This window comes from Podarcis filfolensis (genome assembly GCF_964270895.1).
Source record: "Podarcis filfolensis genome assembly, chromosome: 9".
NCBI classification, from domain to species: Eukaryota; Metazoa; Chordata; class Lepidosauria; order Squamata; family Lacertidae; genus Podarcis; species Podarcis filfolensis.
In genome coordinates, this window is record NC_139610.1 from 74,969,717 (window position 1) to 74,997,089 (window position 27,373).

The following is a 27,373-nucleotide window of genomic DNA, read 5'->3' on the forward strand; positions in this document are numbered from 1 at the left end:
GCCAGTCCCAGTTAGGGAGCAGCAGAAGCTGAATGGGAAGAGTTCTAGAATGTTCTGCATCAAAGTAGGAGGTGGTTGGAGCTGTTGAAGGAAGGAACATCTGTCTGCAGGAAGAAGCTGAGGCCAACAGAGGATCAGCTGATGGGAGCACCACGGTATCCAAATAGGGGCAGAATTGGGTGGGGGATGTTATTCGTATGAAACTGCCTTATACTTAAGGATGGGTAGATCAGTTTGTTTCTCATCCATGTCACTTTCACATGTGTTTCACATGTGTTTATTCTTGAGTCCATTCCATCCCATTTCTATGCTGAGGTGTGAGTTTCAACAAGAAAGAAAATTCGGTAGAAAAATTGTATTCAAATATGAGTTTTAAACACAAAATAAGTATTTAGATATATATTTTTATTTTGGCACACACGTTTCTGAATGTATTTATCACAAAGTACACAGGTGTGTGTCTTGTTGTTTTTTAAAAAATGCATTTGTATTTATTTCGAGCCAAGGACTATATCACAAAATGTGGAAAAGTGCAAAGCCCAAATGATAATTACATTTCGAGCTGCTTATTTGCTCAGGAGGTGCAAATTAGGCCAGTCTGCTTAAGAAAGCAGACAAAACAAAAATCTCTGTCCCTCTTTTCACTGATTCAGAGAATTCCCTGCCTTGCCCAGTGCTGCGTCATCTGACACGGTCACCCACACTTCAAAATCTCAGGCATTGCTTTGCTGCTGCTGGAGATCCCAGAGGCTTTCTGGGTGCAAATACTCTGTCAACTATGTGCCACAAAACTCCAGCCACCCTATCATACAAAGCAGGAGGAGCATAACAATGAATGCTATGAGTGCTCCTTAAGTACTTCATTCGTCTTAATGTAGCCTTCATCAACCAGGTCTGTTGCAGGTGGTTGTGGATTACAATTCCCATCAGCCCCTGCCAAAATAGCCATTAGGAGAATGCCAGGTTTGTGAAGGATGTCTTTGAGCTACAGTTTAAGCGGCCTACAAACCTATTTATGTATGCTACAACAGCGACAAGAGTCTTGTTAGCACAAGTATGGAAGAATAAGGAAGTCCCGACGAAAGAACAATGGCAAGCAAAACTGATGGGCTATGCGGAGTTGGCAAAGTTGACATATAAACTGCGTGAGAAGGACAATTGTGATTTCAAGGAAGAATAGGAACTATTTACAAACTATTTAAAAAGACCACAAAAGGATTTGGACTCCTTGGCAGGTTTTGAATAAACATCCACAAATTCATTAGTAGAACATATGACAGATAAGGCAATGATATGTACAATTTTATAGCATGCAGAGAATAATACGTATAAACAAATCAGAGAGAGGAGCTGAGGGAAGTCTCTGGAGGGTGGGAGTGGGAGGGAAGGGGGAAATGGGAAAACGTAATTGGATATATTGATTTATAAATTGATTTGCTAAAAGTGATAATAATAATAATAATAATAATAATAATAATAATAATAATAATAATAATAAAAAATTTAAAAAGAAACAAAGGCCATTATATATTTCCATAGAGAACAATCCAGGTGGAGAAGCCAGGGAAAATGAGTAGGCAAAATGAAGAATGGCAGTAGTCTCCCATCAAGAGGTAAGTTGTTTCTAATTTTATTTTCAGTTCACAGGAAAACAAACCATATTTTTATATTTGGAGCAAGACCCAGGGGCCTCCATACTGTCCGCTTTCCTTGCTTACTTCTCTTTAACTGGAGAGGGGATGTGAGAGACACAGCTACTCCCAGTTTGGGCTTCTTTCTCCATTTAAGAATTAGGGATGGGGAGAAACTCAGCTCAGTTCACATTTAAAGGTGTACTTACCTGATTCTCCTTTCCAGAACAACATGCAAACTGAAACAGAGCCATACTCTGAAACTCACACTTCTCCAAAATTTGCAAGTGTTTGTCCAGCCAAGCAATGCTTATTTAAAAACACACACACATAAATTAGCAGTAGGTGTGCATAAAAATGCATGCATTGATAAAAATAACATACCAAAAAACCTTTAGAGTAAGGAAATTCCTTTGCAAATGTGTAGATTAGGCAAATTGCAATAAAATATGTGCATATTAAGAGAAATTCGCACTAAAACACTGGCGAATTTTCATTAGAATGTGTTTTTTTGAAAAAAATAATCACAATCTACTCTGGAAATGTGGAGAACTGAATTAAGGATTGGAAAAAATGAGAAATTGACATCTTTGCCCATCCCCAATGAGCAAAAAATCTTACCTGGTCTTCTGCAAGCCCTCTGCTTCCTCTTTCTTTTTCATCCCTGCCCCCTGTCACACGCTGCGTACTATGGCTTGCTACAGGGGTCAGCAAACTTTTTCAGCAGGGGCCTGGTCCACTGTCCCTCAGACCTTGTGGGGGGCAGGATTATATTTGGGGGGGTGAACGAATTCCTATGCCCCACAAATAACCCAGAGATGCATTTTTATTTTTTTTATTTTTTATAATAATATTTTATTAAGTTTAACAATAAAAAGATACATAAAACACACAGAAAAATAAAAATCAACAATACAATCTTTCACAAAAAGGGGAAAAAAACAATCAAAAACACCACAAATGACAAAAATAACATATAACAAACACAAATCACTCTTTTCTAATTTTTCATCTTTAGTTAACTTATTTTCCTGACTTCCTCGCACCTCCCTTTTTTGTATCCCTCTCTAACAATTAGGTCAGCAAATTCATATCGTCTACTTTGTCCTTAAATGTTTACCTCCCAAATTTATAGTTTCCAAATTTTTATCTCTTGTTACTAGAACTTCTTCTTTTTAATTTAATATCATCACATTCATACATTTTACAATACTTCTGTAAATAAATTTTAAATTTCCTCCAATCTTCTTCCACCAATTCTTCTCCCTGGTCTCGGATTCTGCCAGTCATCTCAGAGATGCATTTTTAATAATAGCACACATTCTACTCATGTAAAAACACACAGATTCCCAGACCGTCCGCAGGCAGGATTTTGAAGGCGATTGGGCTGGATACGGCCCCCGGGCCTAAGTTTTCCAACCCATGGCTTAGTTCTTGGTCTCTAAAAGCTCAGAGAAGTAGCCACGTATTGACTTGGTGTATAAATGTCAACAACAAAAGTGCCAGAAAAATTTCAGTGGGTAGAAAATTCCAAAAATGGGGCATCATGGCAGAAAAATTCCATTAGCGAATCACTGCCAAATATATAGATCTTAACTTCCAGGCAGGAACATGAAGAGAAAGAAGAACTCGAGGCTTCCGGTCAGCGCCAGCAACGGTAATGGCGGATTTCCTCCGATCTCCGGAGGAAATCTGCTTCGTGGAGCTAGGGTTCTACCGCTACGGCGAAGCGGGGACCCGAAAAAAATCACAGGCGGGGAAGCCTGTGAACTGAAGGCTCGGCGGGCTCCATTTGCGTCCCCCCCCCCCCCCGCTGCAAAGGAGCCTTTTTAAAGGCTCCGGAACAGACCGGGGGTGAGCGGCGCGGAGCTGAGAGCTGTCTACCCGTCTCCGCGAAGCGAAGCCGCATGCCATGGTTGGAGAGTGCTGACTTCTTCCTTTGAACATTTGGACTAAAAGTAACAACCCGTGAGTAATACGGAAATTGGATATTAAAAACTTCTTTTTTGATTCGGCACGAGCGGGGAAGGCGCAAAGAGGAAGTCCGTCTCCCCCTTTTGTAAATATCTTAAAGCAAGGACTAGATAACTAAGGTTGAAAAGAACGTCTTGTTCGTGAGAAGTTAAAAGTAATTAATTTCACGTTTTGGCAGTATAAGTGAATGTGCTGGAGGATAAGAGTTAATTTTGAGAGTGAAATTGCCACCACCACCCCCCCCCCCCAGGACCCAGGAGCGATCCGTGAGGGAGCCTGTTGAAGAGATATAGAAGACTTTGACAGCTGTCAAACTAGCTGTCAAAGCTGAGAGGAAAAAAAAGAGAGAGAACTTTGTTTCTATTGCCTCGGCTGGCTATATTTGTTACATTTAGGCAACAAATTGTCGAAAACAAAGGAAAATAAAGGACTTTTGGATTAGAACTGGAAGGAATACTAAGTAACCAGTACTCCCCTAGAGGGGGCTCTGGGACATTACAGAATGGCTGTAAGTGGAAAAATACAGATGGAACTGGAGAAAATCTTTCTTCGTCTGGGAAAATTTCAAGAACAAAGCATTGTTTTGGCTAGAAATGCTACAACATTGAATGAAAAAGCAAATAAACTTGCGGAAATTGGAAGGGACCTGACTCAAGCCTTTGTACCAGAACAAAAAGACTTTGCATCTGAGCTAAAAACTCTTGCAGCTGAACAAGAAAAGAAATGTGAGAAACTTGAAAAAGTGGGAGAAGATACACATGACAATTTAGAGGGAAAGGAAGGAGGAGCTACAATGCAGCAGAGGATTAAAGAGAGCCAAAGGCCTGCAAAGATGGATATAAAGGAAAAGACAAACCTGATTAAAGTGGAAGCAGGAGTTTCTGAGACACTTGGACTTAAAAGAAGTAAAAAACAAGATTTGGATTACAATTCTAAATATGGAGGCCTGGCAGGCCAAAGGCCTGTAAAGATGGATTCAAAAAAAAAGACAAATCTGATTAAAGTGGAAGCAGGAGTTTTTGGGACTTTTGGACTTAAAAGAAGTAAAAAACAAGACTTGGATTACAATTCTAAATATGGAGGCCTGGCAGGAAGAAACATGGACCTTATTGGGACAGAGCTTCTCCGACATTTTGTGTTTATCATAAAGGACTATCAAAAAAACCGGCAGAGAGGAAAGGAGAGAGATTTAAGGGCCTCGGACGTGAGGTCACCAGGCTGACACCAGATGGATTGATGGACATCGGTTGGAGATTGAAACCGGGAAAGGCGGGGAGTGGGGTTTTGGGTATCCAAAGGCAGTACAAATATATTTGGTTTTTTTTTTTTTTGTAAATATTTTGTTTTGTTACTTAGATTAAAATGGGGAATTCGTGAAATGGAATTGGGGTTGACTTTAGAAAAAGGTATTAAGAATAAGTTTTGATGTATAAAGATTGAGGTTTATGTTAAAATTGGTTAAGTAAAAGGATTTAAATATAATAAGGTAAAATTTGGGGACAGGAACTTGTTGAATTAAAAACTGAATTGGAATATAAGAAGGGGAGATGTGGGGAAGTCAAGGAAATATGTGATTGAAAGTTATATGTCTGTTTTTTGTTCTTTTTTTGTTTTTTTGTTTTTCTTTAAACTTTTTGAAAATTTCAATAAATATATTATAAAAAAAGAGAAAGAAGAACTCCTCCAAGTGTTTAAGAAATTCAGTAATTTATACATCTGTAGAATTCAGATGAAAATGTCTAGTTAAAATCAGTGGGACTCTGCCTATCTCTCTGAATATAAGCCTTTATATTTTGCAATGCTTAACAAGGTTTTGTTGTTGTTGTGCCTACATGGAGCAAGTTAGGTGTTATTGACTATTGCCTTCTATTGATCATCATGTTTATTTTATACTGACATTGTTGATTTACAGGGGGAAAGGCTTGGGGAAACAAGAAGCCAAGGCTGGCCCCACCCTGTCAGCATCGCCATTGAGCCAGTGTCACCAACTGGACTCATCCACTTCAGCCCCGACAGGGCTCTGTAGAATATCTTCTTTATTCTATCTACAACTATAATACACAACTATGTACAGAGCTATATGAGTGCTGGTTTCTATTTCCCTCACTGAGCAGCAACTGCAGTCACAAGACATTGTTTTGCATTCCACAGTCCAAGTTACTGTTGGATTCCCACGGGAATGGGAGACTGGATGTGACGTACACTGGTTTCCTGTTTTTCAGTCTTCTCTCAGTTTCTTTGTTAGAGAGACAGTTGCTTCTCTGCTCTCACAGAGGCAAGATGCATGTTTGTATTCTCTCAGCATAGAGTATAAATAAATTTAAGAATGTGGCACATACTGCTTATCCTTCTGCTGTGTGGACTACTCTGCTTGGGCTCAAGATAAGACGAGCCTGTATCAGCTTCAGATGGGCTGAAGCTGGTCAAAATCTCACAATGAGGTCTAAGCAAAATGAATGCTGAACTGCACTGAGTGCCTGCAGCTGCTCTTAGCAGCAACCTTATCCCTACACACGATCTCTCTCTCCGAGTCACTGACTGACTGACTGATTCTTTGATGTGGTGCTGGAGCAGAATAAGTAGAGAGCAGAACACCGCCCCCTCCTCTCTGGAAAATCACCAGACTCATCAGGAGATTCTTGGATATGGGAGGGGTGAAATCTGTTAGGATATTTCCGTTCCACCTTAAAAGGGAGCAGGATGTTTATATAACAGCCTGCGTAAGTTCCTGTCTCACAGGATGTTTATGCTATATGTTCCTTTCGATTCTGCCTGTCTTGCCTGAGCAGTCGGAGGAGACGGTCATGATTTCTTTGTTCTGACCAATGCCTAATAAACTGTAAATATGCAGTTCTGCTCTCATGCTGTGCAACTTCTGTTGTGTGAATTCTGCTGAAAGAGTGTGCTCTAAGCCAGAGGCTTAGTGTCGCTGAATTGCTGATATTGCCTGACTACGGGAGGTCGATGGATCGTCCGGCATCCGAGCTTGGGCCTCAGATGGACTTTATCTCCCTGGCAGTATCCCAACAACAGGTTTCGGGCCCAGATTCACGGCACTTGCAGGAGAGTAAGACTGCGCCAGACTGCTGAAAGGTATGTGGGAAAAGCGAAAGTAAAGGCTTTTCGTTGCCGCGGAAGAAGTCTTTGATGTCCGGCACAATTAATTGGCCTGGGAGCCGAGCCAGAGGCATCGTGATTTATGAGCTGCCAAGATAAGAAGTCTTTGGAGGCATAAAGGCTCACGGCTGGCGTTAAGAGGTGGAATGGAGTTTTTCCAAGCCTCTGAAGCTGCTGAGTGTCCAAAGTTAAATCGGGACAATTATGAGACCTGGGCTAAATGGTGTGAGAGTTTGCTGCGTCAGTTTGGAGTGTGGCATACTGTGTCTGAAGCCCCTCCAGTTCCTCGGACAGAGAAATGGCAGAGCCAGAATTTGAGGGCCGTGGATGTTATTGTCTTATCCGTCTCTCTGGAGGAAATAAAGACGCTTGCTGGAAATCTCACGGCACGTGACATGTGGGATGCTTTGAAAAAGGCCCACCAGCCAATAATCCCAGCCCAGTGTTTGAATGCATCGGAGGTCCTGGCTGTTTCCCAGAATGCTAGTGAATGCAGGGATGCTGAGGGCACCGGTTGCAAGCTGCAGGGGGAGAAGACTGCCACGTCATCCCAGGCAGCATTCCAGCCTCCAGGGGGAGCCAAGGAGTCGGCAGCTGAGAGCTCTGTTTCTCGTGAGAACCAAGGTCAGAGCCTTTGCAGAGGCCGGAAGACCAGACGTAAACAGAGCAAGATGCTTGCAGGTGGCCAGGAGCAGGGGGGCAAGTTGCAAAAGCCCTCGCCAGTGGAAAACACGGCTATGTTTGCTGGCACAGCTTCACCAAAGGCTAAAGGCAAGCTGCAAAAGCCCACGCTGGTGGAAAACAAGGTTTTGTTTGCCAGCAAATCTGCTTCGAAGGGGAAGGCCAGGTTTATTGTGGACTCTGCGGCGACGCGCCATCTCAGCAAAGACCGCCATCTGTTTATCTCCTTCACACCTCAAGATGGAGAGGTCCAGCTGGCTGATGGAAGGACTTTGCAAGCTACAGGAGTTGGGACTGTGAAACTTGAAAGTCTGAATACGACGATTAGTAATGTTCTTTTTGTTCCAGGAGCTGTGGACAATTTGATAAGTGTACCACAGCTGACTAGGCGTGGTTTTGAAATTTCCTTCAAGAGGACTGTTTGTGTCATAAGAAAAGGCAAAGAGGACATGTGGCATGCAAAATTGTTGGATGGTTTGTTCTGTCTAACTTATGATGATGTTGCTGTGTCTAATGCTGATTCTTGTTGTGTTGCACAAACTAACAAGGTTCTTCATGCAGGTTGCATTCATGATGCACATCGAAGGTTTTGTCACCTCTCTTGGCAAGCGCTAGCCAAGATGCCTGAGTTGGTTGAAGGTTTGGACATCAAACCTTGCAAATTTCACATGAAATGTGTCTCTTGTGCAGAGAACAAGGTGAAGGTTGCTCCAAAAGGCAAGGAGTCTAGCAGGCAGGCTTCCAAACCCTACCAGCTAGTTCACGCAGACCTGGTAGGTCCTCTAGCGCCCTCTTTGGGTGGAGCAAGGTACTTCATGGTTCTAATTGATTCTTTTTCCAGGTACATTCATGTGTTTATGCTCGAGCAGAAATCGCAAGCATTTCCTAAGTTCAAGGCATTCTGTGCTTGGTTGGAGAATGCTCACGGTAAACGTATTGGTTGTCTGTTTACTGATCGAGGCGGGGAATTCACTTCTCAGCAGTTTGAAGCTTTCCTGACTGAGAAGGGAATCCAGCATGACTTGTCAACGCCTAGATCGCCATGGATGAATGGGCTTGCGGAGAGAGCAAATCAAACGTTGCTGCAAGGGATAAAAACCTTGTTGCATGATGCCAACCTCCCTGAGAAGTTTTGGGGGGAGGCTCTCTCGAATTTGGTTTACACTTTTAATCGCAGACTGTCATCACCTATTGGCTGCACTCCCTATGAGAAGATGTATGGGAGGAAACCTAATGTCAAGCACTTGAGAATCTTTGGTTCTGACATGTGGGTGCACACCCCACAAAGCAACAAGCTTGGGAAGCGTGGGGCACATGGTTTGTTCATGGGGTACGATAAAGGTGCGTACAGAGTATGGATGACTAACTCTAAATCCATAAAGTTCACAAGGAGTGTTGAGTACAATCCTAAGTGGGGGGAAAATGTGGGAATTTTCCAGAGTTACCCAGAGGAGGATGAAGGTGATGTGAAGAAAGCAGATCATGCTGAGAAAGCTGAGGAAACTGAGGATGATGATGATGATGATGATGATCAGAGTTCGGGTTCCAGTTCAGTGGGCGGCGCTGCTGCTGCTGTCAGTGACAGTGATGACACAGCAGACTACAAGAGCGCAAAGGCCTCAGTCAGACCATCTGATGAGTCTGACAATGAACTGGAAGAACCACTGTTCACCATTGGTCACTTTTCTCCTAAGAAAGAGGAGATGAGTCCAGAAGACTTGCGTCTGGTTCGCAGGTCTGAAAGGGCGACCAAAGGCAAACCTCCAAAGAGATTTGCTGATGAGTTTGCTAAGATGGCAACTGCTGTTCTTAGTAGCTCGGAGAAGGTGTGGGAACCTTCTAGCTTCAAAGAGGTCCAGGAGTTAACCTCTAAAGATGCTGAGCCTTGGCTTAATGCCATGAAGGCTGAAGTTGATTCCTTGAACAGGAACCAAACTTGGGAACTGGTACCGGTAGTCCCAGGGATGAGACTGGTTGGCAGCAAATGGGTCTTCAAGGCCAAGACAGACCAGAATGGCAAGATTGTCAGACACAAAGCCAGGTTGGTTGCCAGAGGTTTTTCACAGGTACCAGGGCAGGATTACCACGAGACCTACTCACCCACGGTCAAATATGAGAGCATTCGGCTGATGCTCAAGATCGCTGCGGAGGAGAAACTGCATGTTTCCCATCATGACATTAATACAGCTTTTTTGTACGGGATTCTGGGGGAGGAGCTGTACATGCTTCCACCTGACGGGATGCAGATACAGAAGGGTATGGTCTGTAAACTGCGGAAATCCTTGTATGGTCTCAAGCAGAGTGCCAGGTGTTGGAACACAAAACTCACTGAAACGTTGCTTTCTCTAGGTTTTCACCAGGGCAAAGCTGATCCGTGTGTGTTTGTCAAGGAGGAGGGGCAAAACAAACTGTATTGTTTATGTTTTGTTGATGATCTTCTGATGTTTTGGAAGAATCAGGCTTTTTACCAAAGCACCCTAGCTCAGCTGAAGGAGCACTTTGACATGAAGGATCTTGGTGAGGTATCCAACTATCTTTCTCTGCAGGTGGAGAGGGACCAAGCAGGTAATTTTCTGGTACACCAAACACAGAAAATTGCTGATGTATTAACCAGGTTGAATTTGGTTGATGCAAACCCAGCAGACACACCGATGGTGACAGGTTACCAGGTAGACAGTACTGCTGAAGCGTTTTCTGACACAACGCTGTACAGATGCATTCTAGGCAAGTTGAATTTCATTGCTAGATGTTCGAGACCTGACATTGCTGTAAGCACTAACCTGCTTAGCAGACATGCTAACAATCCTACTGTTCAGGATTGGAAAGCTCTGAAGCGCATAGCCCGGTATTTGAAAGGGACTATGCACTACAGGCTGAGGTTCACCAGTCAGAAGACTGGAGGTCTTGAAATCTTTGCAGATGCAAGTTTTGGAAGTGACACCACGGATGGTACAAGCACTTCTGGAGTATGCTACATGTACAACCACTGCCTGTTTGACTGGTTGTGCAAAAAGCAGACAACAGTTAGCCTAAGTTCCTGTGAAGCAGAACTCAATGCTCTGTCATTTTCACTCATGGATTGTGAATGGTTGATGCAACTGTTTAAGGACATTGGGGTTTCTGTGAAATGTCCTATACAAGTGTATCAAGACAATAGATCTTGTTTGGCTTTGCTGAACTCGGAGAGTTGCAAGCAAAGGACCAAGTACTTGCAGATTAAGCTACATCGTGCAAGAGAGTGTATTCAGAAAGGACTTATTCAGGTGTCCTACATGCCAGGAAATGAAATTCCTGCTGATCTGTTGTCTAAGGTTGTTAACAGAGAACAACTGAAGGTTTACGCACAAAGGTTGCAATTGGGTTGAACCACAGGTACTACAGGTTACACGGAAAGGGGGAGGATGTTAGGATATTTCCGTTCCACCTTAAAAGGGAGCAGGATGTTTATATAACAGCCTGCGTAAGTTCCTGTCTCACAGGATGTTTATGCTATATGTTCCTTTCGATTCTGCCTGTCTTGCCTGAGCAGTCGGAGGAGACGGTCATGATTTCTTTGTTCTGACCAATGCCTAATAAACTGTAAATATGCAGTTCTGCTCTCATGCTGTGCAACTTCTGTTGTGTGAATTCTGCTGAAAGAGTGTGCTCTAAGCCAGAGGCTTAGTGTCGCTGAATTGCTGATATTGCCTGACTACGGGAGGTCGATGGATCGTCCGGCATCCGAGCTTGGGCCTCAGATGGACTTTATCTCCCTGGCAGTATCCTCACACCCAACTCACAAGCTGAGGTGATTCCCTCAGGTGGTGGAATCCACGAAGGCAGCAGATCCAGCCTCTAAGGATCCAGCCTGTGTTATGACCAATAGGTCCTTTTAATCTGTTTAGATGTTTAGCATAACATCTAATTATGCTAGATGTTTAGCATAAATGAGACCAGTAGTACACTCTAGGAAAGCGCAAGTAAACTTCAGACAACCAGCATTGGATTTTCTCTGTAACATTGCTTTATTGATTAACAAGCATGACAAGACAGGAGCATGCACTGAATCACACACACATCCATACATCTCCCATACTCACCACTCTACACTGGATTGATCAGACTCAGTAAGAGACACAAGTGACCGGACGACAGCTGTCAATGTCTGGCACACAACTGAGGCTGTAAGGCTTTGCCATTTATACACCTTGGTGTTCCGTTACACAACTCCTTACTCCTTGTTCTTGGCATGCTTTTGGCATCTCACATCCTTGTCCTTAGCATCATCTTACAACTCTTATCTTATCTGAACGTTGTGTAAAGTTGTACAGCCCACCTCCAAGCCTCCGTCTGCGTACCGTTCCCGGCACACACTGTTTTTGAGAAAACATTGTGATGTTTTCCACATTCCATTAGTGCTTCTGCAACACAGTTCGTGACCAGTTCAAAGGCATTGCATCCATTTTGTAATGTTCTTCAGCCATCTTTTCAGCCCATGCAAACTATACCATTCACTACACCTGCTGGTGCTGCAGTGGCAGCAATGATGGCAGGGTGTATTGAAGGATCTCAACCATAACCTGTTGAAGGATCTCAACCATAACCTGTTGAATATTGCAGAGCATACGCAGACTGTCCAGAAGCAGTCGGTTGCTAGCTGGCAGGATGAAGCAGGAACAAGACACTGCTACTAGTAACTTGGTTACTTATAGGTTTATTATTTACAGCAGACTCACAAGTTACTATATACAGGATACAGACACGGATCTTAACTCTCTCTGAACAAACTCCAACTAACTCTCAGAACAACACTGACCAACCAACCACTAACCAACAGGAAGGTCATGTGTCATCATGCCTATGTGAGTGACCTCGTCCAATAGCAGAGTTGTAGCCAAGGTCCCATATCTCTAGGCAGAATAACTCCCTCTGCTCAGTCTTCCTTAATTGCTTCTGTGGGAAGCTGCATCAGATAGGCAAAAATCCCAACAGGGTGCTCCTTGGAAGACAGAGGGAAGATTTGTGACAAGCCCATAGTTATCAAGTTATCAAGCTTTCAGTCCAGTGCAGGTTTATTGAGCAGCAGCTTTCAAAGCTTTTATGCTTTAGGTGCTGCTGGCTCCAGCCAGAATATATGAACAAGCTTATCCACTGGGATGATGCCAGGATGCTTTCTATGGGTGGTCCAAGGACAATTTTTGTTCCTTTTTTTCCTTCCAGAGACACTGCCTGATGAGGAGGAATCTTACTATGGTGAATGGGCTGTTGGGTTCCTGTGTGTCCTCATGCTTTCTATCTCAACTGTGCTGCTTGTTCTGTGTAAGTTCCTACTCTTCTAGCAAAGAAAGCCCATCAGATGTGATAAGGATAGCCTTCCTTCAATATGAAGAACCCTTTCAAAAAGAGGGGAGGCACAACCCGACCTCCATTAAGTCCTTGTACTCCCCATTGATTTGATTCCATCTATGTGGGGGAAAAACCCCACCAACTAAGCTCTGCGCAAAGAGGTAGCTGATGCCCCAAGTATAGATTGTATAGATTTCCACATGCGCTCCAGTGCACTGTCTCCTTTCGTATGGCATCGCCTGTTCCAGGGCTGAGCAATGGCATTAGAAATTGAGTCCTTGTGACCATGGTAGAGGGAGGCAGGTGTGTGCTATGCTCAAAATGACCATCTCACTAGGTATAAGCATGTTGTGTCTAAACAGTACTCCTTTTCTACCTTCCTTGGTATTAGATTATTTGGAATCACAAGAAGTAGCTGTAAAGATCAATGCTATGCAGAGGATTCGGGAATTCATGGTCAGTCGAAATCAGTCCTTTGAACACATGAACGGTAAGTAATGAGTTGCAGTGTTGATGCTCAAGTCCTTTCCCTCTCTCCCACGCTGGGTCATCATCCCATACCTGAAGGAGGGCTTACAGTCATGTAAAGAGGGAGTGTTTTATTGCCCACCTGTCTTCCAATGCCTCTTCTCTAAGAATACCCTTCTATTCCATTCCCAATATTCAGCAGTTGTGTAACCCCATATGGAACGCAAGATTCCCCCTTCAGTTTTGGAGAGCACTTAGGAGCAGGCCATTTTCCTCACTTGCTCCAGAGGCAGGGCTATCAAATGACTTTGGGCTCAGTACCTTTAAATGCCAGTCTATAGTTAGAGGCCAATTCGTTCCATTTCCTCTGCAAAACCCTCCCATTAACCTATATATACAAACGAACAACAGAAATGTAAATGGCAGCCAAACTCTGCATTGCCAGCCAGAGACGGCACAGGTTAACGTCAGACTTTCTTCCTCTTGTTATTAGAGCTGTCCAAGGTCCTACAACTCCACCCAGACCAAGACATAATGTAATTTGTGAGGCTCTGTCTGTTGTCTGAATTGGACAGCTCTCCAGGGCGGGTGTACAGTCATACCTCGGGTTACAGACGCTTCAGGTTGTGCGTTTTCAAGTTGTGCACTGCGCCAAACCTGGAAGTACCAGAATGGGTTACTTCCAGGTTTCAGCGCTCACGCATGCGCAGGAACACTAAATCACACTTTGCACATGCGCAGAAGTGCTGAATTTCAACCCACGCGTGCGCAGATGCGGCGCTGCGGGTTGCGAACACTGTACAGTATACTGCTTTGCCATTTTTTTAAACATGCTGTTCCTAGATTACTCCAAGCCGGGAAGACTGGGTTTCCCATGAATGTTAATTCTCTTCAGTAGATGAATCACCCAAGAATTGTCTCCCTGCCACAGTACAAGAGGTTAGGGTTAGGGTTGACTTCAGGAGCCAATTATTAGGATAGATTAAGGTCGGGGGGTGACATTCTGTCTAATCTTCTTCAGGCAGGGGTTATTTATATGCCCACTTATTTGTGTTTACGGGAACAGAAGGTAATGGTTTCTTGAACTGCAAGAAATATTCCATAATGCCTTTTTTCATTCAGCTGCATTGTGTCCTGAAACCAGGGGAGAGTTCTCCTACTGGCTTAGACCAATCCCAAAGTCATTTGCATAGCCCTGCTTCTGAGGCAAGTGGGAGGAGCAAGTCATTCCTGGGTAACTTCCATCTATTGAAGAGAAAGGAAGTTCACAGTAAGTCCAACATACCTCTTTGCTGAAGAATCTGATAAAGTTTAGTCCTGATGAATTGCAGCAGAAGTTCACTAGCTGATTCCCCTTTCTTTGGTCCATTTTGTTTGAACTCATCAAAACTTCTCACACAGAGCACTGCAATGTGCTCTATGCGCGGCTGCCCTTGGAAGAAACTTCAACTGGTCCAAAATGTAGTGGCCAGTTACTGGGTAGGGTTCCTCTTAGACAGCCCATTTTTAATTATTGCTGGCTTTTTCAAAAGGGACATGGAGGGAAGTGTGTGTTTGTGTAAGGAAGGGCTAAGTAAAGGTAAAGGGACCCCTGCCCATTAGGTCCAGGTGTGGCCGACTCTGGAGTTGCAGCGCTCATCTCGCTTTACTGGCCGAGGGAGCCGGCGTACAGCTTCCGGGTCATGTGACCAGCATGACTAAGCCACTTCTGGCGAACCAGAGCAGCGCACGGAAATGCTGTTTGCCTTCCCGCCTGAGCAGTACCTATTTATCTATTTGCACTTTGACGTGCTTTCGAACTGCTAGATTGGCAGAAGCAGGGACTGAGCAACGGGAGCTCACCCCATCGTGGGCATTCGAACCGCCGACCTTCTGATCAGCAAGTCCTAGGCTCTGTGGTTTAACCCACAGCGCCACCCACGTCCCTTTTTAAGGAAGGGCTAGAATTGCTAATAAACAGTTTAAACTTCAATTCAGTGATGCATTTATATATACTTTTTCTCTCTTACTTGGGAGTAAATCCCATTGCATCTGGAAGATCTATAGCAGGGGTTGTCAACCTGGTCCGTACTGCCCACTAGTGGGCATTTCAAGATTCTAGGTGGGCAGTAGGGGGTTCTATGGCACAAGCAGAATCCTCCTTCCATCAAGCACTGGCGGGTGGTAAGGAAATTTTACCATCAAGAAAGATGCATTAGTGGGTGGTAGGTATAAAAAGGTTGACTACCCCTGATCTATAGGATCATAGCTGTAGTCACTGCAAGGTGATCTCTAGGGTTTGGGGGCAGAGTTGGAGGGGTGAGAGCTTCACCAAGCAGAGTTGCAGGTGGGGGGGACTAGGGATAGATATAACTAACATGTATGTGCCATGTCCATAAGAGCCATTTCCCACACACAATCTTGGGGGTTGAGACAAAGGGATACTGATATAATGGCATAGTCTAACCAGGATCCCTCCCTCTTGGTGATCCCTGCTGCAGAGAATCAGGACTGCTCCCCTCAGCATAACCTTGGGATCTGCTTCTTGTCTTATGCCAGAGCGCAACAGAATGTAATGCAATTACCGTAATTTTCTGATCCTAAGGTGATTTTTTTCTGTAGAAACAATTGGCTAAAACTGTGTGTCTTCTTATACATGGAAAGCTGAGGGGTGATGGGCGATTTGGCGCGTATTTGGTTGCTGAGGCAAGGCTTGCTGATGATTGGCTGCGGCTGCAGCAATTGGGCATTTGATTTGTGGCGTGTGTGCCATCTGCTGTGGTTTCGTTGAGTGTGCAGGTGGGCATGCCACCCCCCCCAAAAACTCAACAACTCTGGGCAGTCTCCCCCTCCAAAATTTTATTTTTTGTCCCCAAAAATATGGGTCGTCTTATACATGGGGGTGTGTTATACCCAGAAAAATACAGCACTTTACGTGTGTGTGTGTGTGTGTGTGTTTGAGATCTCCCTGACTTGATCCACTACAACTCTTTAGATTCGGCAATACTCAATGAAGCTCAGAAGTTACTGCAGGAAGTGGTCAAGATAGATTCTAAAATTTTTGAATTACAGCTATCAATTGGTAAGTTACTCCATGCGACTGTGATGCAAACAAATCAGAGCACAAGGAGAACCTCGCCCAGCTGAATCTGTACCTCCTGAAAGTCCCACAGCCTCTGAACATGGTGGTGGCCCCTCTTTGCATCTGGCCACTCTTGAGGCTCTACCACGTCCCTTCCCATGTAGTCCAAAGCACGTGGAGCAAAACTCCCATCAGCTTCAGCCAGCATAGGAGCTTACCAGGCTGGGTAAGGATATAAATAAATTTTATTTATATCCCGCCCTACCCAGCGAAAGCCGGGCTCAGAGCAGCTAACATCATACAAGTAAGTCAATGCATAAAAACAAGCACAGTGGTGCCTCGCAAGACGAAATTAATTCGTTCTGCGAGTTTTTTTTTTGTCTAGCGAATTTTTCGTCTTACGAAGCACGAAATCCCATAGGAATGCATTGAAATTCAATTAATGCATTCCTATGGTCAAAAAAAGTCCAAACAAAGCCAAATTTGGTACAACAAGAGTTTATTAAGTGCTCTTTAAAGTCACACATACTGTAAAGAGCATTTCAAAAATTGAAGGAACAATAAATTAAGTTTCTAAACATGACAGAAAAACATTTAAAAATCAACGAAGTGTACAGTACATTTTCTAAGACTCTGGGGGACAACTCGAAGAAGGTTCCTCTTCCACTCTTTGCTTCTTGCTGAAGAACCTGTCCATGGTCTGCTGCTTCATCCGCCTTTTCAGCACCTCCCTGAAAGGCGACATGACCCTCGTATCAAAAGTGTTCGCAAGGTCACGTGCCACGTGCTTGTCAGGGTGGTGCCACTGTGCAAAAGCCTGCACATCTTTCCACTTCAGGCAAATGTCCCTCAGTTCTTTGGAGGACAGCCGTTCCTCAGTTGCTTCCTCCTCTTCCAGCAAGGCCTGCTCCTGCGCAGCCTCTGCCTGCAGTTCGACCAGCTCCTGGGTGGTCAGCTCGTGGTCGTGCTCCTCCACCAGCTCGCTGACGTCCTCCTCTGTGACCTCCAGGCCCATGGTCCTCCCCAAGGCAACAATGTCCTGCACCACTGTTGACTCTGGTGCATCAGAGTCACTTGGTGCCACACAGTCCAGCCACAGGCTGCGCCAAGCGCAATTCAAATTTCTCTGGCTGATCCCGTTCCAGGCCGTGGTGATCATCTTCAAGCAGGTGACGATGTCGAAGTGGTCCTTCCAGAATTCCCGCAGGGTGATGGTGGTGCAATCTGTCACCTCGAAGCATCGCCTGAAAAGCTCCTTGGTGTAGAGTTTTTTAAAATTGGCGATGACCTGCTGATCCATCGGCTGGAGCAGTGGCGTGGTGTTAGACGGCAGGAACATGATGCTGATGAAACTGAACTCCTCCAAGAGATTCACGGGGACCAAGCGGGTTTTCTCCCAAAAAGGCACTTGTCGAACAATGTAAGGAATATAATTGACATTTTGGAAAAGCTGGAAGTGAACATAAACACTAAAGCTGTTTTGATATTTGTGGATGCCGAGAAAGCCTTTGACAACATTTCTTGGAGTTTTATGTTGAAGAACCTCCGGGGGATGGGGGTAGGCCAAGGGTTTGAAAATGGTATAGGTGCAATATACTCTGAACAGAAAGCCAAACTAATTGTAAATAATGTGGCTACAGAAGAGTTCAAGATTGAAAAAGGGACACGTCAGGGATGCCCTATCTCCCCATTACTTTTTATATCGGTCCTGGAGGTTTTGCTTAATATGATTAGGAGGGACCAGTTGGTTAAAGGGATTCAGGTCGGAGCCAAACAATATAAACTGAGAGCATTTGCAGATGACTTAGTACTTACATTGCAAGAGCCAGAAGCTAGCACGAAAAGAGTTTTGGAAATAATTCAAGAGTTTGGTCAAATGGCAGGATTTAAATTGAATAAGTCTAAGACAAAGGTTTTGGAGAAAAATTTGACACAGATAGAAAAGGAAAGGTTCCAGAATGAGACAGGGTTGACTGTGGTTAAAAAAGTGAAATATTTGGGTATAAATATGACAGCTAAAAATGTGAATTTGTTTAAAGATAATTATGAAAAAACTTGGAGAGAAGTGAAAAAAGATTTGGAGATTTGGTCCAACTTGAAGCTTTCCTTGTTAGGCCGTATTGCAGCTATAAAGATGAATGTATTGCCAAGAATGTTGTTTTTGTTCCAAGCATTGCAAATAATTGATAAAATGGATTGTTTCAAGAGGTGGCAAAAAGACATATCTAAATTTGTCTGGCAGGGCAAAAAGCCCAGAATTAAATTTAAGATACTAACGGATTCAAAGGAAAGAGGGGGGTTTGCCCTGCCAGACTTTAAACTTTATTATGAAGCGGCAGCTTTCTGCTGGCTGAAAGAATGGCTACTTCTTGAAAACACAGACATTTTGGATTTGGAAGGTTTTAATAACATTTTTGGGTGGCATGCATATTTGTGGTATGACAAGGTTAAAGCACATAAAAGTTTTAAAAATCATATTGTCAGAAAAGCACTACTAAATGTCTGGGACAGATATAAAGACTTGCTGGAAAATAAAACTCCAAGGTGGCTGTCGCCAATGGAAGCTAAGGCAGTTAAAAAGTTAAATATGGAGCCCAAGTGGCCAAGATACTGGGAAATTTTGGAAAAGGAAGGGGACAAAATGAGATTGCAGAGTTTTGAGAAATTAAAAGGGAAGGTGAGAGATTGGTTTCACTACCACCAAATTAATGAAGCATTTAAACTAGACAGTAAAATTGGCTTCCAGGTGGAAAAATCAAAATTGGAGACAGAACTGTTAGAACCCAGTACTAAGAACTTGTCCAAAATGTACAATCTGCTGCTGAAATGGAATACACAAGATGAAACGGTCAAATCGGTCATGATTAAATGGGCTCAGGACATTGGTCATAATATTTTGTTTGCTGATTGGGAAAAGTTGTGGACCACCAGGATAAAATTTACGGCATGTAATGCCTTAAGAGAAAACATTATGAAAATGATATATAGGTGGTACATAACCCCAGTCAAGCTTGCAAAGATTTACCATGTGCCTGACAATAAATGTTGGAAATGTAAAGAAACTGAAGGTACATTTTTTCATCTTTGGTGGACCTGCCCGAAGATTAAGGCATTCTGGGAAATGATCTATAATGAACTTAAAAAGGTATTTAAATATACTTTCACCAAGAAACCAGAGGCCTTTCTCTTGGGTATTGTCGGCCAAGGGGTGTTAAAGACGGATATAACTTTCTTTATGTATGCTACAACAGCAGCTAGAATACTCATTGCGAAGTACTGGAAGACGCAAGAACTACCCACACTGGAAGAATGGCAGATGAAGGTGATAGACTATATGGGCTTGGCAGAAATGACGAGCAGAATCCGAAACCAGGGAAGAGAAGCAGCGCAAGAAGAATGGAAAAAATTCAAGGACTATTTAAAGAAATATCATAAAGTTAATGAAAGTTAGAATGATGTTGGACTGGAAAGTAAATGGTTACTATTAGCAATGGTTAAGACAAGGAAAATAAGGAAGATTAGTCTAAATTTAAATTAAAACAAGGGAAGATTTGCTGAACAATCGATAAGAATTTGGAATACAGAAAGGGGAAGCATGAGGAAGTCGGGGAAGATAGGATATGAAATTAGGATATGAAATGATACATGTTTTTTGTTTTGTTTTTGTTTTTGTATGTTTATGTTTGTTGTATTGTGTTTTATGGAAAAATAAAAATATTTAAAAAAAAAAAAAAAAAGAAACTGAACTCCTCCAAGTCCTCCTCAAGGCCTTTAGGATGAGCAGGAGCATTGTCCATCAGAAGCAAAGCCTTCAGTGGCAGGTCGTTGTCCAGCAGGTACTGTTTGACAGCAGGGCCAAAAGCAAGATTGACCCAGTCCACAAACAGCACACGTGTGACCCAAGCCTTGCTGTTGGATCGCCACATGACACTCAGCTGCTCCTTGTTGACCTTGTGTTTCTTGAAGGCCCGTGGGTTCTCCGAGTGGTACACCAGCAGGGGCTTGATCTTCAGGTCGCCGCTTGCATTGGCACAGAAGAGCAGGGTCAGACGGTCCTTCATGGGCTTGTGGCCAGGCAACTTGGCCTCCTCCTGTGTGATGAAAGTCCTTTTGGGCACCCTCTTCCAAAACAGCCCGGTCTCGTCGCAGTTGAAGACCTGCTGTGGAACGTAGCCCTCCGTCTTCACAACCTCCAGGAACTCTGCTGCAAAGTCTTCAGCCGCAGGAACATCAGAACTGGCAGCCTCTCCATGCCTGACCATGCTGTGGATTCCAGATCTTGTCTTGAACCGGTCAAACCAGCCTCTGCTTGCCTTGAAGACTTCTGGCTCGCCTGAGGTTCCTGGCTGTTCCCGGACGAGGTCTGCGTGCAAGGCCTTGGCCTTCTTACAAATGACGGCCTCAGTCACTGTGTCCCCTGCACGCTGCTTCTCTTCTAACCAGATGAGCAGCAACTTCTCCACCTCCTCCAGAACAGCTGGGCGGTTCTTCACGATCCTGGTGACTCCCTTGGCTGCATCAGTCACAAGGATCTTCTCCCTCATCTTCAGGATGGTCCCGATGGTCGATGGATTCCTCCCGTACTCCCTGGCGAGGTCTGTCACACGCATTCCACCGTTGTGCTTCTGGATGATCTCCTTCTTCATTTCCAGCGTAACCTTCTCCTTCTTCCTCTCGCTGGCCTCTGCAGCAGCAGTCTTTTTGGGCCCCATGGCAGCACAGCTCCTACCTTCACAACCCCCCCCAAAAAAATAATCAGTGCTTCACATCCAAAAAATTCAAAAGCACCCAGCCACCCACCACACAGAAATTCAAACCCAGAACCAAATCCTTAAATTCCAAACACCCCAACCCAAAATCCAAAAACCCTCAAAAAAGTTTTAAAAGTTTAACTTACCAAATGGCTGCAAAAGAGGTTTGGAAAAGCTTCAAAAATGACCAAAGTCTTCAAAAACCTCAACTATTCCCCCAGCCACCCACCACACAGAAATTGCAACCCCCTCCCCAACTGTTGCAAACCCCTCCCCAACTGTTCCCCCAGCCCCTCCCCAACTGTTGCAAACCCCTCCCCAACTGTTCCCCCAGCCCCTCCCCAACTGTTGCAAACCCCTCCTCAACTGTTCCCCCATCCACCCACCACACAGAAATTCAAACCCAGAATTTTTTTTAAAAAAAACAGCAGAGTGGCCCAATGGTCACAAAAAATCATAAAAATGCAGGAAAAAACACACAAGCTTCCAGATTCTTGCAAACCCCTCCCCAACACCAAGTCCTTGAATTCCAAACACCCCAACCCAAAATCCAAAAAACCCCAAAAAAGTTTTAAAAGTTTAACTTACCAAATGGCTGCAAAAGAAGTTTTGGGAAAGCTTCAAAAATCACCAAAGTCTTCAAAAACCTCAAAAAAGGCTACCACACCGCGTGCTATGAGTTGCTCCTCAAAGTCAAGTCGCAACTGCACCTCTTCAAGCAATGCACCCTGGGTATTAACGGTTTTACGAAAAAGGAAACAAACTTGCAAGACGTTTTCGTCTTGCGAAGCAAGCCCATAGGGAAATTCGTCTTGCGAAGCACCTCAAAAAACGAAAAACTCTTTTGTCTAGCGAGTTTTTCGTCTTACGAGGCATTCGTCTTGCGGAGCACCACTGCAATCAATAAATTGAGATACATCCCACAATTAATTCAAACAAACTGGACAAGTGGCAATCTTCAGTTTAAAATTGAAGGTGGTTACCAACTGTTTCCACTGATATTATAAGTACCTGTGAGTGGGCTGGGACCCTCCTTCGTGCTTGTTCTTATACAAGGAGAAAATGAGTCAGACTGAACCCTGACTAAAGGCCTGGCAGAACAGCTCTGTCTTGCAGGCCCAGCAAAAAGATGTCAAATCCCACAGGGCCCTTGTCTCTTGTGAGAGAGCGTTCCACCACGCCGGGGCCACAGCCAAAAAGGCCCTGGCTCTGGTTGAGGCCAGTCTGATCTCTCTGGGGCCCAGAATCTTTAGGATGTTGATATTTGCAGACCGTAAGGTCCCCTGTGGGGCATACCAGGAGAGGTGGATCCGTAGGTACGAGGGTCCTAGGCCGTACAGGGCTTTAAAGGTTAAAACCAGCACCTTAAACTTGATCCTGTACTCCACCGGGAGCCAGTGCAGCTGGTATAGCACTGGGTGAATGTAATCCCGCAGTGAGGATCCCATAAGGGCAGCCCCACATAGAATGAGTTACAATAATCAAGCCTGGAGGTGACCATAGCATGGATCACAGTGGCGAGGTCAGGGCGAGAGAGGTAAGGGACCAACTGCTTAGCTTGTCGGAGATGAAAAAATGCCACCTGTGTAATAGCTGTGACCTGCGCCTCTATAGAAAGGGAGGCGTCAAAGATTATACCCAAACTCCTGAGGGAAGGCGCCGGCACTAATTGTACCCCCACAAGGGATGGGATTTGGCTCACCAACCCCATATCATCTCGACTCGGCCAAAGGACCTCTGTCTTCGAAGGATTTAACTTCAACCGGCTCCCACGTAACCATCCAGCCACGGCTTCCAAACTAAAAAGTTGTGCCGGGCAAGAGCTAGTGGATGCAATGGAGGCTGAGAAGTAAGACTTCTTCGCAGCCTTCACTGCCATCTCATAGGTTTTCATAAACGCCCTATAAGATGTTCTTGTGGCTCCATCGCAGGCACCCTGCCATACTTGCTCTAGCCGTCTGAGCTCCCGCTTCATTTTCCGGAGCTCCTCGGTAAACCGGGGAACCCGGTTTCTGCGGGGTCTCAGAGGACACCTAGGTGCGATCTCATCGATGGCCGCCAAGCTCAGTCAATGAGTCGCCAGGGGGAGCAGGGTCCTGCAAGCCCTGACAGAATCCATCAGGGTCCATCAGCCTCCGCGGGTGAGCCCAAATAGGCTCGCCACCTAAGGAGGTGGGGGAGTCAATCCTGGCTTTCAGGGCATAGTGATCAGACCATGGCACCTCCATCGAGGGGGACATGATCACATCTACGCCTGCACCAAAGATCAAATCCAGCGTGAGGCCTGCTTGATGTGTGGGGCCCGAAACAAACTGGGAGAGCCCTAGAACCTCAAGCTGGTTGTGAGATTCAAAGATGATAATGTTGCTCCTCTTCCTCACCAGCTCTAACGACTGGTGCAGGATAGAAGCCAACTTCCGGGGGCTAACGTCCCTTTGCCCCCTCCCAACTGTGTCTGTTACAGCATTTCCTAATTAGATGTAAACAATAAATCTATAATGTTTTGACCAGGTTTGATTCCCTGTTTTGAGACATCACAAATGTTCTTGGGAATGTACTGGAATGTTGCAGGGTTGGATTACGTCAAAACTCTGTCTTGTATCATATTGGCACTTAATGAAGTATATGTACTTCTGAGATGCATATTAAAATCTGAAGAGATCTAAAAGCTGGTTCCTAATGTCTGCCCTTCTTGTTCTCGGTGGGTTCCTTTTATGATCCGGCCACGTTGGCTCAAAGACGCCTTCATTGAAAGGATATCCACTGGGTGGAAGCAACATGATGGCCACCTCTATTACCTCGACGCTTTTGAAACGGCATTTTTTTATGCCCGAAGGGCATGTAAAAACAGAAATGCTACTTTGACTCCCATCACCACTGCTAGCGAGGAGGTAAGCCGAACAATGGGATGCTAGAAGGCAAATGCATTCATAACACAACCTGATTTTACAACCTGACCCTTTGAGTGAAGTGGGGGGCCCAAAACACCCTTCCATGTCGCTGAGGAGGACCATAGAGGGGGGACCAACTGGACAAACAGATAAGCACAGTGTGCTTATCAGAGGGGCACCCTCTGAATGGTACTATTTGACAGAAGCCAAGCAGAGTAGCTCCTCTGCTGGGTTATATTCGCACTTATGTTTTGTGCTTCTGAGTGCTTTTATGATGCCTTAGCATGGTGGTGCTTTACTCTGAAGCCACCTTGTTTTGTTTTGTTTTGATCTTTTGTATTTGATTTTACAGATATAAATTTATAACAAAACCAAATACATATCCATGTAGAGATTTCTCTGAATCTCGAGACTTCCCCCATCCCCTCCATGGGTCTTATTGTGAACGTTTTCAACTGCATATTATTTCCTAGTCTATATTTTATATCTATCCATATTGTCCATAGTATTTGTTACACTACAAGCGAGATTAAAATCCTGCTAATGTTTTCATCTGTTTCCAGGGTCTCCTAAATAAATTCTAAATTTTCCCCATTCTTTCTTGAAGTTTTTCTCTTCTTAGTTCCTGAGCTTTCCGGTCAGTTTTGCCATTTCAGCGTAGTCTTGGTTTGCTATTCTTCTCTGATAGAGACTCTTTCTTCTTTCCATCTCTGGGCTAGTAGCATCCGTGCTGCTTTTGTCGCATACATGAAGAGTCTTTTCTGTTCCTTTGGGATGTTGGTACCTACAATTCCTAAGAAGAAGGCTTCTGGGTTGTTGTTTTTTTCCAAAAGTTATTTTAAACTTTTTTTTTCCAATTCATTGTATATCATTTCCCAGAAAGCCTTTATTGCCTTACTTCAGGCATGCCCAACAGGTAGATCATGATCACTGGATGTCTGCAGTAGATCACTGGTATAGAATCATAGAATCATAGAATCATAGAGTTGGAAGAGACCGCAAGGGCCATCGAGTCCAACCCCCTGCCAAGCAGGAAACACCATCAGAGCACTCCTGACATATGGTTGTCAAGCCTCTGCTTAAAGACCTCCAAAGAAGGAGACTCCACCACACTCCTTGGCAGCAAATTCCACTGTCGAACAGCTCTTACTGTCAGGAAGTTCTTCCTAATGTTTAGGTGGAATCTTCTTTCTTGTAGTTTGGAACCATTGCTCCGTGTCCGCTTCTCTGGAGCAGCAGAAAACAACCTTTCTCCCTCCTCTATGTGACATCCTTTGATATATTTGAACATGGCTATCATATCACCCCTTAACCTCCTCTTCTCCAGGCTAAACATGCCCAGCTCCCTTAGCCGTTCCTCATAAGGCATCGTTTCCAGGCCTTTGACCATTTTGGTTGCCCTCCTCTGGACACGTTCCAGTTTGTCAGTGTCTTTCTGACAAACTGGTAGATCATTGGCTCCCCCCCCCCCCAAAGAAGCTGAACAACTGTGGCTCCCCTTAAAAAAGCTCAATCTCCTCCTTGAAAAAACTCAACAACTTTGACCCGAACCCCTAAAAAATGGGGTAGATCACTGCCAGTTCTTAACTCTGTGAGTAGATTGCAGTCTCTTGGGAGTTGGTCACCCTTGCCTTACTTGAAATCCACCTTGCATGTGGAGATGCGCCACTCAAGACACACAGCCCCTTCCCTGCAACCTGAAGTGGTACAATCTGGGAAATGCTCCCTGTCACACGTCAGCATGGATGGTTGGTTTCTCAGAAAGATGCTGAAGTAGAAAAACCAATGCGGTGCTTCTGCCCCAGCAAATCCGCTCCACTTCCCTGTGGGGAGGAGTTGCGGTGGACCATGTAGCCACCCACTCTCCTCCGGGGGCAGGGAACGAAGTCCCGCGTTGCCCAGGGGATCCCGGTCATGTCATTGACCAGCCAGCTAATCCAGCAGCTGGTGGGGGCGTGGCTGGGAACATTTAAAATCAGGCGCGAGCCAGAGGGCTTCCTCTTGGCTCGTTTCTTCAAACTCCCTCCCTCGTTTTACAGGTTTTTCTTCAGTGGCCTTGCTATGGACCTAGGTTGGTCACTGTTGAACGGCTGTGTTTTGGTTGATGTGTTGTATCAGAAACTGTGAATCAGATTGATTTGCCTTTAAATGTGAACTCAGTTGAATTTCCCCCTTACCCCTTATTCCAGGTGAAGACACTCTATTTCTGTCTTGCAGACTTTTGTGGAATCACTGTCCAAGGCATCCAAACAAAGTGTATGGATTGGACTCATAAAAGATGGCGAAAGCTGGAAGTGGATTGATGGTAAGACGCCATTCAAAACCAGGTGGGTCCATGAGAAACCTTCTCTGCAGCCTTTTATTGTATAGACTTTCTCAAAAATAATGTTAATAAGAGCTCTTCCAGGCTGTCACTATTTTCGGGTGGCATTCAATTGACAAATTCAGGTTGTGCAATTCAACCTGTTTCTCCTTGAAATGGACTTCTGTAATAAGGAAAGTGTTTGATAACGCTTGCTTGCGGTAACATAGAATCATGGAATTGTAGAGTTGGAAGGGACCCTGAGGGTCATCTAGTCCAACCCCCTAACATCCCTGACAGGTGGCCATCCAGCCTCTGCTTAACCCCTCCAAGGAAGTTGACAATCTCCAAAGGGAGACAGTTCCACTGTTGAACAGCTCTTACTTCCAGAAAGTTCTTCCTGATGTTGAGCTGCAATCTCTTGTAACTTGAATCCATTGGTTCAAATTCAAATTCTCAAACCATCTACTTAATGTGAGAAGTCTGCTTCTACTTTAGTGCTAAGAGTCTGCACACTGCACAGAGCTTTTTTTTTCCCCATAGCAAAAGTAGAGCCCCATTCTGGATTGATTTGTATTGCCTCTTCTTTTCAGCTTTTGGGAGCCAGGTCAGCCAGACTCGTGGGGTCCCTTAAGCGAAGATTGTGTTGAAATTCGAATGAATTGTGCAACCCCAGGAAACTGCTGGAACAATGTTAGCTGCGATGAGAGAAAAGCTGCAGTTTGTAGGGTGAGTCCAGATGAAAGGTGGATGGCGTAAGTCTTGAGTGCTGCTCTCCCTGATCTACAGGCAAAAGGGGGGGGGAATGGACAGGGCGCCATTTCACTGCAAAAGTCAGCTTACCACCTTATGAAAACGGTGTGTGAAAAAACTCCACTCCTAGTTAACCCTGCTTCCTCAAGGCTGGAAAAATAGAACTTATTTTGAATCCCACAAAGATGGACACCAAAAAATAATGCATGAATTACATCAGTCATATCCCACTCTCCATGGCAACAAATCAGTGCAGAGTGAGTATTCATGAACATTCCCCTTCCCTGGATATTGACTTTTCCTTCAGATCTGGAGAATCCATGCATTAAAAGTTGTGAAAAAGCAATGCTTTGTTGTTGGCATCGATTATGGCAGCCCTACGGGGGCTGAACAAAATACAGTGGTACCTCGGGTTACAT

The 27,373-nt window shown here is 44.5% G+C and overlaps 1 protein-coding gene across 2 annotated transcripts; it reads left to right on the top strand.

The window, feature by feature from the left end:
• On the top strand, window positions 1-27,300 carry LOC310742426 (CD209 antigen-like protein C). Of its 2 annotated transcripts, none has more exons than XM_083571930.1 (8): window positions 1-155; window positions 1,540-1,613; window positions 12,603-12,701; window positions 13,120-13,218; window positions 16,171-16,257; window positions 23,748-23,899; window positions 26,089-26,226; window positions 26,795-26,998. In XM_083571930.1, exons 2-7 carry the CDS (start codon window positions 1,583-1,585, stop codon window positions 26,200-26,202), a joined length of 582 nt encoding a protein of 193 aa, XP_083428056.1. In that variant the 5' UTR covers window positions 1-155; window positions 1,540-1,582; the 3' UTR covers window positions 26,203-26,226; window positions 26,795-26,998. The 2 variants fall into 2 exon arrangements, with proteins under 2 accessions (XP_083428056.1, XP_083428055.1); XM_083571929.1 differs by having other exon boundaries at window positions 21-155; window positions 26,117-26,226; window positions 26,795-27,300.
• Window positions 27,301-27,373: the final 73 nt, after the last annotated feature.

Coding starts and splice junctions, on each gene's coding strand:
- LOC310742426 (XM_083571929.1), top strand. CDS start 1,583: ATGAAGAATGGCAGTAGTCTCCCATCAAGAG. Junction 12,702..13,119: donor AACTGTGCTGCTTGTTCTGT/GTAAGTTCCTAC, acceptor CCTTGGTATTAG/ATTATTTGGAATCACAAGAA. Junction 26,227..26,794: donor AAGACGCCATTCAAAACCAG/GTGGGTCCATGA, acceptor TCTTCTTTTCAG/CTTTTGGGAGCCAGGTCAGC.